Source organism: Lissotriton vulgaris, chromosome 1_1 (assembly GCF_964263255.1).
Source record: "Lissotriton vulgaris chromosome 1_1, aLisVul1.2, whole genome shotgun sequence".
Taxonomy (NCBI): domain Eukaryota; kingdom Metazoa; phylum Chordata; class Amphibia; order Caudata; family Salamandridae; genus Lissotriton; species Lissotriton vulgaris.
Window position 1 is genome coordinate 1664175131 of NC_141685.1, and position 11454 is coordinate 1664186584.

Consider the following 11454-nt stretch of genomic DNA (forward strand, 5'->3'; position numbering starts at 1 on the left):
AATTTCAATTCTTTCCAATTGCTGTTGTGTACTTTTTCCATGTGTCTTGAGACAGCATTGCTTCGATCACAGTTCACTGTTGCCATTACATGCTCGAGAATTCGTTTTTTAAGTTCGCACTTCGTGCTGCCCACGTATTTCAATGCGCATGGACATTCTATTATATACAAAGAAACAAAAGGAGAGGCAGGGAGATTAAGACGGAGCCATGTAAAGAACAAGTTTACACACCCAATTTGGATGGATAGGAAAGCCCTCACACACCGACCTAGTCAGTGTCATGCTTCATCATAGGGCCCCACCTCAGATGCCGAGTGCCTCTTTGGTGTGCTACGACGCCAGAAGACTGTGGAGCTGGTTGTGTGATAGGGCGTGCAGTGAGGAATAACTATAAAAATGTCTAAAGGGTATCTGAAAATTATTTTTTTTATTAATAGATCCCTACGACACGGTTAAAATATGGTCATATGTGTCTGAATTTACAGCCAAAGGTAATGGTTTGGTTTTAATTCAGAGTTTAAGTCAGTCAACATGTTTCAGCCTTTTAAGTGGTCTTAATTACCTAGGCATTCGTCAGGACTAGTGTAAACCCCGGCGGTATGGACTCTCTAATCGTCCACCCTAACCTGGGGACGTGAAAGTGAAAAAATAGTGAAAAAGTGCAAAGAGAAAAAGGGGTGAAGAGCTAACAGCCCATTCCCACCACTCCTGATTTAGGAGTGCTTCTGCACTTTAAATTATGGTGCTATCTGCACCACGGGTCTCGGAAGGGGGGTAGGAGCGTACCTGGCACATCGCCCTCAACGCTCGCCACCTGCTTCGACACCTAGCTTATCCTCTAAACCGGACCCTCGTCCATGACCTACTTGGGGAGGTGGATCTGCCCACTGCCGAAGGAAGTCGTCCGCACCTCGAGGAGGGCTGGCAACAGGAGCCTGACCCCACCATGCACCGAGGGGCAGTAACAGAGCTGCCCGCACCTTCAGCACCGTCTGCGGCTCTCAGGGCAGCAGGAGCCACGCCTGCCTCGGAGGGCAGCAGTGGGAGTCGCACCCTGAGGGCCTCCACTGGAGCCTGAAGAAGGCAGCGGGCGAGGGGCACAGCAGAGGGTCACCGAGAAGAGCTGAGGGACTGCTCCAGGGGGAGCGTGTGACTTCTCAAGCACTCCCAGTCTGTCTTGCAGTGAACACCTTTTCACTCCTTGCCTGACCTTAAGATGGCTGCCAGGGGAGACTTCTCACCACAAGGAGCTCTGAGCTTGGAGTCTGTCTCTTCCTCACCTCTCCTCTTACCATCTTTTTCCCAGTGGCCAGCTGGAGAACGTTGCGTAAGGCTCTCCCCAGTAACACCAGGACCGATGTCTCTCCTGACCTTACTTTCCTCCTCCCTACCCCTCCTGGATCACCTCCTGTTCCTCTCTCTATTCTGGTGGGACCCGAAACGCATACATAGCCGATTCCCGATGGAGCTGCACCGACAGCTATAGGGGAGGTTGGCTCTGGCACACTGCCGTGGCTGTCACCTACCCAGTCTGACTTCTGACATCTGTCTCGTTTCTTCCCTGCTGCTGCTGCTTTTGCTCTTTAATTGTTTTCCCGTTGAGACCTAGCTGTTTGGCTGATGCCCGGTGGAGCTACCTGATATCTAAAGAGGAGATGGACTGTGGGCTTCCCCCTCAGTCGTCACCTACCCAGCCGGACTTGGGGCAGACCCTCCTTCGTTTCTCCATTCTTTCTAACTTTATCCCACCCCCTTACCCCTCTAAACTCCATTTATTTTGTCTTCTACACTCTTGAAATGTTTTTCTAGTAACTGATGTAACGTGTAACTGAAGTAATTTTATCATTTCTGTTGAACCTTATGTAAAGCGCTCTGATACCACCTGGTCTAGCCAGTGCTATATAAAACTTTTTAAATAAATAAAAGACCGGGAGGATTTTCTGGAAGTTGTCCAGGGGGGAGCGATGGTCTCCAAGCAGATCATCAGCGCAGCAGTGGATTTGTCACAGTCTCCCTACGGAGACGTGCATCGCTTTGACTCTCATCTCTCAAGCCTGACGCGTTTTCAGAATTGACCCTTTTCTGGCTCTACTCGCTTTGGCTCAAACACGGATGATGAAATGGCGAGAATGAAGACGGAGATGGATACTCTCAAAGCTCTCGGTTTAGAGAAACCTTAAGATCAGCGACGTCCATTCCAACCCCACCACTGTCGTTTCTCTAGGCACATAGGGTTCAAACCCCTCAATGGCAGTACAGAAGATCATACCAGTATCAACAGCTCTACCAGTCTCAACGCAAGCAACAGAGTTGACATACCTCTAAACAAGCTAACCAGGGAGGCCTACAACCCGTGGCATCAAAACCCTGAATCCTCTCTTCCATTACACACTCCGGTAGGGGAAGCATTGCAAATTACCTGGTAGAGTGGCAAAGAATTGCAACTGTCGCCTGGGTCTTGAATATTATCAAACGTGGCTATTGTCTCAGATTCACAGCCCCACCACCATCCACCAAGGTCGCCCACATCCCAAACTTCTACAAAAGGAAGTCAATACGGTATGTCAAAAGAACGCAGTGGAATCGGTCCCTTGAAACCAAAGAGGCCAAGGAATTTATTCCAGGTACTTACTCGTACCAAAAAAGGGCAGACAATAGTTCAGGCCTACTCTCCATTTTCGAATCGCAAACAAGAGGATCCGAAAGAAATTTCAGGATGCTGGCATTACATCAAATTTACCCTTAAGTTCAACAGGGAGACTGGCTTTGTTCAATAGACCTTCACAATGCTTTTTCCACATTCCCATCATAAAGTCACATCGGAAAGACCTCTGATTAATCGTGGGTCAGAACCACTACCAATATGCGGTTCATTCAGCCTCAAATCAGCACCCATTACATTTTCCAAATTACTGGCTGTGGTAGCAGCTCATCTAAGAAAGCACTTTGTGCCTATCTGGATGACTGGCTGATCAAGGCTTCCAGTTTCCCAGAAGTCCAAGAACTTTTCCAGTGGGCTTGCAGTCTGCTCAATTGCCTAGGCCTTCACATCAACTTTCAAAAGTCCAAGAGAACACCAGTCCAGACATTACCTTACTTAGGAGCTACCATCGACATGCTACAAGAAAAAGTGTGTCCTTCGGAGGAACGACTCTTATCCATTCTCCAGAAATGCCACAACCTCCGGAGATAGTCCGCATAGTCTTCTCTCTTCTCTACTTGCGGGCCTCCTGCATATCTTACTCCTTATGCTCGCCTTCACATGCGTTCTCTCCAGAGTGCTTGGAGGATCAGTGGAACCAGTTCTCAGGGAACTGGGAGGACAAGATCAGCCTTTCCACTATGCTGTGGAATCCCTCCAGTGGTTGTGTTCACCGAAAAATCTTCTGAGAGGAATCCTTTTTCACCAGCAGAACCCAACACAGACCATCAATCAATCAATCAATCAATCACAGCATTTGTAAAGCGCACTACATACCCGTGAGTGTCTCAAGGCGCTGGGGGGGAGGCTGCTACTGTTCGACGAGCCAGGTCTTGAGAAGTCTTCTGAAGGTCAGAAGGTCTGCTGTTTGGGGATGGGGAGAGTGTTCCATGTCTTGGCGGTGAGGTGGGAAAATGATCTGCCGTCGGTGGTCACTCTTCGGATGGGGGGGACATTTGTGAGGGCGCAGTCTGCGGAGCAGAGCTGGGGGGTGGGGGTGTAGAGGCTGAGTCGGCTGTTGAGGTATGCTGGTCTGGTGTTGTGGAGTGCCTTGTGTACATGGGTGAGGAGTTTGAAGGTTATCCTCTTGTTGACAGGGAGCCAATGCAGGTCTCTCAGGTGGGATGTAATGTGGCTGCGGCGGGGAATGTCTAGGATCAGGCATGCGATGGCGTTCTGGATGCATTGGAGCCATTTCAGGAGTTTGGCCGGGGCTCCTGCGTAGAGTGCGTTTCTGTAGTCCAGTCTACTGCTGACGAGGGCCTGGGTGACCGTCCTTGTTTCGGTGGGGATCCACTTGAAGATCCTGCGAAGCATGCAGAGGGTGTTGGAGGAGGAGACAGTGTTGGCCTGCTTCGTCATGGAGAGGGTAGAGTCGAGGATGACCCCTAGGTTGCGTGCGTGGTCGGTGGCGGTTGGGGGTGTTCCTGTGCAGTCGCCACCAGGAGTCGTCCCAGGCCGAGAGGGTGGATCCGAGGATGAGGACCTCAGTCTTGTTAGAGTTCAGTTTGTCGGCTGTTCCTCATCCAGTTGGCGACTGCCTTCATTCCTTTGTGAAGGTTGGTTTTAGTGGTGTGGGGGTCCTTTGCGAGGGAGAGGATCAGCTGGGTGTCGTCGGCGTAGGAGATGATGTTGAGGTTGTGCCGTTGTGTGACGTGGGCGAGCGGCGCCATGTAGACGTTGAACAACGTTGGGCTGAGGTATGAGCCTTGGGGTGCGCCGCAGATTATCCCTGTGGCTTCGAAATGCAGGAAGGGGTGGAGGCGGACACTCTGTGTTATGCCGTAGAGGAAGGAGGTGGTCCAGTCCAGGGCTTTCTTTTGGATCCCAGCGTCGTGGAGGCATTTTTGTAGTGTGCGGTGGCAGACCGTGTCCAAGGTGGCTAACAGGTCCAGGAGGATGAGTGCCGCGGTTTCTCAGTTGTCTAGCAGGGTCCTGATGACATCGGTGGTGGTGATGAGGGCAGTTTCGGTGCTGTGGTTGCTGCGGAAACCGGACTGGGACAGGTCCAGGATGCTGTTCTCCTAGAGGAAGCTGGTCAGTTTGACAGCCTTTTCGATGACCTTCGCCGGGAACGGGAGCAGGGAGATGGGTCAGAAGTTCTTGAGGTACTTGGGGTCTGTCTTGGGTTTCTTGAGTAAGGAGTTGATCTCTGCATGCTTCCAGTTCTCCGGGAAGGTCGCTGTCTCGAAGGAGATGTTGATGGTTTTCCGGAGATGGGGTGCAATGGTGCTGCTGGCTTTGTTGAAGATGTGGTGTGGGCAGTGGTCTTCCGGGGATCCGGAGTGGACAGTGTTCATGATCTTGATGGTGTCGTTGATGTTCATCCAGGCGAGCAGGCGGTTGGTGCGGGTGGTGTTCGTGGTAGCGGGGATCTCGGTGGTTGCCAGGTTGGTGACGACGTTGAAGCTGTTGTGGATGTCTGCGATATTGCGATGGAAAAAGGTGGCCAGGGAGTCGCACAGGTCTTGTGAAGGTGGGATATAGTTGGTGTTGGAGCTGGGGTTGAAGAGTTCCTTAACAATGTTAAAGAGCTCTTTGCTGTTCTGAGTGTTGTTGTCTAGGCGGTCTTTGAAGGAGGTCCTTTTGGCGGATCTGATGAGGTGGTGGTGTCTGCGGTGGCATTCTTGTGGGCTGTGCAGCTTTCCGGAGTTCGTTCACGGATCCAGTTTTTTTCAAGTTTTCGGCAGGTTCGCTTGGAGGCCTGGAGGTCTTTGGTGAACCAGCTGGCTATCTTGCTGATGTGGGTGTTGGAGGGTTTCTTGAGCGGAGCAAGGGTGTTGGCGCAGTAGTTGATCCACTGTCTGAGTTTGCGAGCGGCGGTGTCTGGGTCGGTCGGGTTTGCGGGTGGGTTCCGGGGGAGGTTGGTGGAAAGCTGGTCTTCTGTGACTTTGCTCCAGCAGCAACGTGGCTTCTGTTGAGTGCGGTGGTGCGTGGTGGGTTTCCGGAAGGTGAAGTGGATGCAGTGGAGCTCGGTGGTGTGGTTGACGGAGACTTGAGAGCTTGCCGAGAAAATGGGGTCAAGTGTGTGGCCGGCAGAGTGGGTGGGTGTAGTCACGAGCTGTCTTGAGTCCGAGGTTGTCGATCAGGGTTGTGGAGTTGGTGTCTTTGTTTTTCTCGAGGTGGAAGTTTAGGTCCCTGAGGAGGATATAGTCCGTGGAGGCGAGGGCGTGTGTGCTGACTAGGTCGGTGATGGAGTCACTGAACTGTCCTCCGGGTCCGAGGGTGGTGTTGGGATCGGTGTGAATCTGGAAGTGCAGATGTTCAGCTGTGCTGAGGGTGTCGTCGGTGATGGTTGAGACTTTGAGAGTGTTCCTGTGGACAATGACGATTCCTCCTGCTGCTCCATTTGTGCGATCCCTGCCGGTGATCATATAGCCTTCCGGGATGGCTATGGCGATGTCGGGTGCCGAGGAGGGGTTTAACCAGGTCTCCGTCAGGAAGGTGATGTCTGGGTTGTTGGAGTCCAGTAGGTCGCAGAGTTCCACAGCGTGTTTGTGAGCGGAGCGGGTGTTCAGAAAGAGGAGTCTGAGGTAGTTGGGTTCTTTGGTAGGTGGGTTGGCGGGCTGGATGCTGCTGAAGCTGCAATACAGCCAGGAGAAGGGTCCTTGGGTGCGCTACAGGGCAGCCAGGCAGCAGGTGCGTGATCGTCCAGAGTTGAGTGCGTGGAGGGCGCTGGAGTCGTAGCGGGTGCTGTGGCGCTTGCGGGGGCCAGGGGTCCTGGCGATGGGCACGGTCCAAGCTCGGACGGGCTTAGACTGGCTTGCCTTAGGCGCGTCCGCTGCACGGCCTCCATATGAGGGGAGGTGGGAGGGAGGAGCAGCTGGGAGGCAGGAGCGGGAAAAACAGTTAGGGGGGGCTGAGAGGGTAGATGGGCGAGAGCGGCAAAGGGGGAAATCGCAATATGGGAGAATAAACAGAAGGCACAGAACCACCTGGGCAAGAATACAACAGGTGATGTAGACACAAGGAAAGGAATTCAACAATCAAAACACAGGGCAAGGATTACAACAACACAATGGCAGAACGCATAGCAAAATTACAACAGAGAAAAATAAATGCAAACACAGGGCAGGGGGTGCCAGAACTGGCAGAGAGCAGTATCGAACTCTACCGGAGTGGGGCTCTAGTGCAGCACAGTACAGCAGAGCTGTGGGGGAGAGAGCAGGTCTCGGACCAAGGGTCCATAGTGAGTGATACCTCTCTGCTGGGGTGGGGAGTCCACATGGATCACCAGCACATTTTTCCTTAAAAGAACAGACATACCATATCAACCTCCAGAAACTCAGTGCAGTTCACCTGGCACTCAAGGTGTTTCAGCCTTCGTTTAAGACCAACACCCTTCTTGTTCAGACTGACAATACAACCACCATGTACTACCTGAACAAGCAGGAAGTAACAGTCCAGAGCCCTGTCACGAGAAGCAATCTGGTACTGGCTTTTCACCAGGAACTTGAACCTGATTGCTGTACGCCTCCCAGGTGTGTAAACCATCCAGCAGACGCTCTTAGCAGGGTTCTCTAAGAAAACCACAAGTGGGTACTGAAGGAAGAGGTCATACAAGATATCTTCAACTTGTGGGTCACACCCTCTACAGATTTTCCTGCCACAGCGGAAAACAAAAAATGCCTCGACTTGGCCACCAGATTTTAACATCCAAGTTAATTGGGGAATGCTCGAAGGATCGACTGGTCCAAACAATTTGTGTACGCTTTTTCTCCAATACCTCTGCAGGCATGCGCCAACTGTCCACCACGACAGCCAAGATGATCCTATAGCGCCACAATGGCAGAGACTACTGTGATTCCCAGACCTGCTTCTATGGTTTATCCCTTAACATCTCAGGCTGCTATGCAGGCAGGACCTTCTCAAAAAGTTCAGAGGTCAACTTCTACACCCCAACCTCTCCTCCTGGAGTTTGGCAGCTTGGCTCCTTAGTGCAGTATGGTCATCTAAACCTATCTCAGGTCTGTCTGGACATTCTAATGGAAGCAAAGCGACCTTCTTCACGATGGGCCTACTCCTTCAAATGGAAAAGATTTAGCATTTGATGCTCTTCCAGGCAGATCGATCCCACTTCGTGCCAGGAGGATGTCATTCTCCCATATTTGCTACACCTTGCTAAATCTGGCCTCCAATACACGTCAGTCCACCTGTCTGCACTAACGACATACAGGAAAATCCCTTCACAAACCTTTATTCAGGATTCCAGTCATTAAAGATTTCCTGGAGGGGTTAAAGGAGGTTTTCCCTCCAATTAGGCGCCCCTCTCCTCCATGGGAGCTAAATGTAGTGCTTTCTCGCCTCCTGTTTCCTCCTTTCTCGCCGATTCATAAGGCTTCACTTCAGCATCTCACTTGGAAAACTCCCTTCCTTGTGGCCATAACTTTAGCTAGGAGAGTTAGTGAGATACAGGCCCTTTGCGCTCATGAGCCATACACAGTATTCCGTTTCTGCCAAGGTAGTGTTTCGTACCCATCCCAGGTTCCTTCCTAAAGTGGTCTCTGATTTTCATGTAAATCAGATGATCTCTTTACCCACCTTTTTACTAAACCCTTCTTCAGCTGAGAGAGCTCTCCACTTGCTGGATGTAAAGAGTGCTAAAATACTACCTGGATAAAACCAAATCTATTTGCAAATTTCAGCAGCTATTTATTAATTATGGCCCAGTTCGCGCTGGTCTAGCTACTTTCGAAAAGTGAGTCTCCAGATGGATCGTCTCGCATCCTCTGATCAGCTAGCTAATAAATCTCTCTGGTAGACCTAAGGCTCACTCCACTAGAGGAAAGGCAGCCACTAAGGCTTTAATGCGGAACATCCCCTTGGCTGGTATCTGCAAGGCAGCTACGTGGAGATAAATCCACACATTCACTAGACACTACTGCCTTGAGACAAATGCTAGAGCAGATGCTCAAGTAGGACAAGCATCCCTTTAAAATCTTTGACTGGCTGTGTTCATGCATTTGTATTTTGGTCTACTCCACCGCTTCGGGGGGGAGGGGGGGGGGGTACTATTGCTATTCTAGTCAGTGCTTATGACTATACATGGAAATCCCCTACGAGAGAAGATATAGTTTCTTACCTGTACCTCCAGTTCCTTCCTAGGGGTATTTCCATGATAGTCAAAAGCATCCCTCCCTCCTCCCGGATGGAGTAGACAGACAATTTTCATACTCCGTTATTACTCATCTAGTACAGCCTTCAAATATAACTGAGGTAACTACCTCTGGCTGAGCATGATGGGACATTGGAGGTCTCTCATATCTTAAAGACACAGCTTCCTTTTTTCTTCTGATTGTAATGGCAGCCTATCTGATACATTGCCTTGCACTTCATCTCTGTTTCTCACATAGCAACAGGGTTTGTGAATGTTCTTTTTCGGTGCCCTTTTAAATTGTTCAGGTACTGGGCGCATATTTCATTGCAACTTGTTATTTTGCCACTCCAAGATTCAAAATTCTGGCCACTGTAGCCTTGTGCTTGCCTGCATTATGACTTTCTTAAGTGACTTTTCAAGGCCTTCCTGAAGAAAGGCAAACTTCAGCACTTAAGATGATATTTGATAAAGTGCTCCGGGGTCCCCGCAGATGGGCGGGACTATTCAACTCTTATGACTATCATGGAAATACCCCTACGAGAGAACTGGAGTTACAGGTAAGAAACTATACCTTCTAATTCTGCAAACAACAAAATGTTTTTCAAACCTTCCTACATATACCTGTCTCTGTACAACTGTCTTACTGAAAGGAAAATCGACCCATTAGTGGCACGAGGTTATTGACCTTGCCTGACCGTATAGCATCCATAAATTGCAATTCCCAGCTTAAGTCTTTTAGTTCAACAAGTGGACTCATTTTGGGCTGAGAGGCCATAAGTCTAATGAAGCTCTATTTTATTCAAATTGTTAAGCCTCCATCTGCTGTTCATTTTAGTATTTACAGTGGTTTACACGATTTCCTATCATTTTGTTTCAGTCTACATTCTTTCTATAGTCAATTTTTTGCTACATTAGTGCACACATTTTTTGCCATTTCCCATTTACACTATCTTACTCTGTGTTTTTGTCGGAGAGTGTTTTTCTTTTGCAGTAATCTTCTAAAAACCGGCATTATTTTGTAAGATTTGTAATGTTTTCTGACATAGGTGCCTTTTTTTGCTTCATTCTTCGGATAAACTACCTTCCCTTTTGGATTGGTGCCCCATTCACCAATAAATGTCTGTATTATACATTAGTCTCCTGTAATTCCAAGTTTACTTTTTAAACTACCTTTCTGTTTGTAAATTGTTTTGCTGTGTACATTTCCCAATAATTTTTTTCTTTTGCCCATCCTCTTACCTTTTTTTTGCTTAATTTGAAACTTTTACAGAAAATTACGAGCCACACTGGATGAATACACTACCAGAGTTGGTCAGCAGGCAATAGTGCTGTGCATTTCGCCATCCAAACCGAATCCTATCTTCAAAGTGTTTGGCGCAGCACCCCTGGAGAATGTGGTAAGTGTTGATGGGAAGGCCAACTACCTTCTATTTTTAGGGGATTGTTCTGGCTTTGTTAAAGAAGTAGATTTTCTACCTAAAAGTGGATAATGCACTCTTAGGGGAGGTTGTGTGTGTTGTTGTGTAGGTGTGTGTGGGTGTGTAGGTGTGTGTGTTTTATGATTGTAGGTGTGTGTGTGTAGGTGTGTGTGTGTAGGTAGGGGTGTGTGTGTGTAGGTAGGGGTGTGTGTGTAGGTAGGGGTGTGTGTGTGTAGGTAGGGGTGTGTGTGTAGGTAGGGGTGTGTGTGTAGGTAGGGGTGTGTGTGTAGGTAGGGGTGTGTGTGTAGGTAGGGGTGTGTGTGTAGGTAGGGGTGTGTGTGTAGGTAGGGGTGTGTGTGTAGGTAGGGGTGTGTGTGTAGGTAGGGGTGTGTGTGTGTAGGGGTGTGTGTAGGTGTGTGTGTGTGTGTAGGTGTGTGTGTGTGTGTAGGTGTGTGTGTGTGTGTAGGTGTGTGTGTGTGTGTAGGTGTGTGTGTAGGTAGGGGGGTGTGTGTGTGTAGGTAGGGGGGTGTGTGTGTGTAGGTAGGGGGGTGTGTGTAGGTAGGGGGGTGTGTGTAGGTAGGGGGGTGTGTGTAGGTAGGGGGGTGTGTGTAGGTAGGGGGGTGTGTGTAGGTAGGGGGGTGTGTGTAGGTAGGGGGGTGTGTGTAGGTAGGGGTGTGTGTGTAGGTAGGGGTGTGTGTGTAGGTAGGTGTGTGTGTAGGTAGGGGTGTGTGTGTGTGTAGGGGCGTGTGTGTGTAGGTGTGTGTGTGTGTAGGTGTGTGTGTGTGTGTGTAGGTAGGGGGGTGTGTGTGTGTGTGTAGGTAGGGGTGTGTGTGTGTGTGTGTGTAGGTGTGTGTGTATGTGTAGGTAGGGGTGTAGGTGTGTGTGTAGGTAGGGGTGTGTGTGTAGGTAGGGTGTGTGTGTGTGTAGGTAGGGGTGTGTGTGTGTAGGTAGGGGTGTGTGTGTGTGTAGGTAGGGGTGTGTGTGTGTGTAGGTAGGGGTGTGTAGGTAGGGGTGTGTGTGTCTGTAGGTAGGGGTGTGTGTGTGTGTGTGTGTAGGTAGGGGTGTGTGTGTGTGTGTAGGTAGGGGTGTGTGTGTAGGTAGGGGTGTGTGTGTGTAGGTAGGTGTGTGTGTGTGTGGAGAGGTGTGTGTGTGTGTGTGTGTGGAGGGGTGTGTGTGTGGAGGGGTGTGTGTGTGGGGGGGGTGTGTGTAAAGGTGTGTGTGTGTGTGTAAAGGTGTGT

At 49.9% G+C, this 11454-nt stretch overlaps 1 protein-coding gene across 1 annotated transcript in view; it reads left to right on the forward strand.

The window, feature by feature from the left end:
- The window catches only part of NRF1 (nuclear respiratory factor 1), a 525835-nt gene that overhangs the window by 116967 nt on the left and 397414 nt on the right, over positions 1-11454 (forward strand). Inside the window, exon 4 of the mRNA XM_086918900.1 lies at positions 10069-10195. Coding sequence (XP_086775026.1) covers positions 10069-10195 — 127 coding nt within the window. The remainder of the gene's footprint in view (positions 1-10068; positions 10196-11454) is intronic.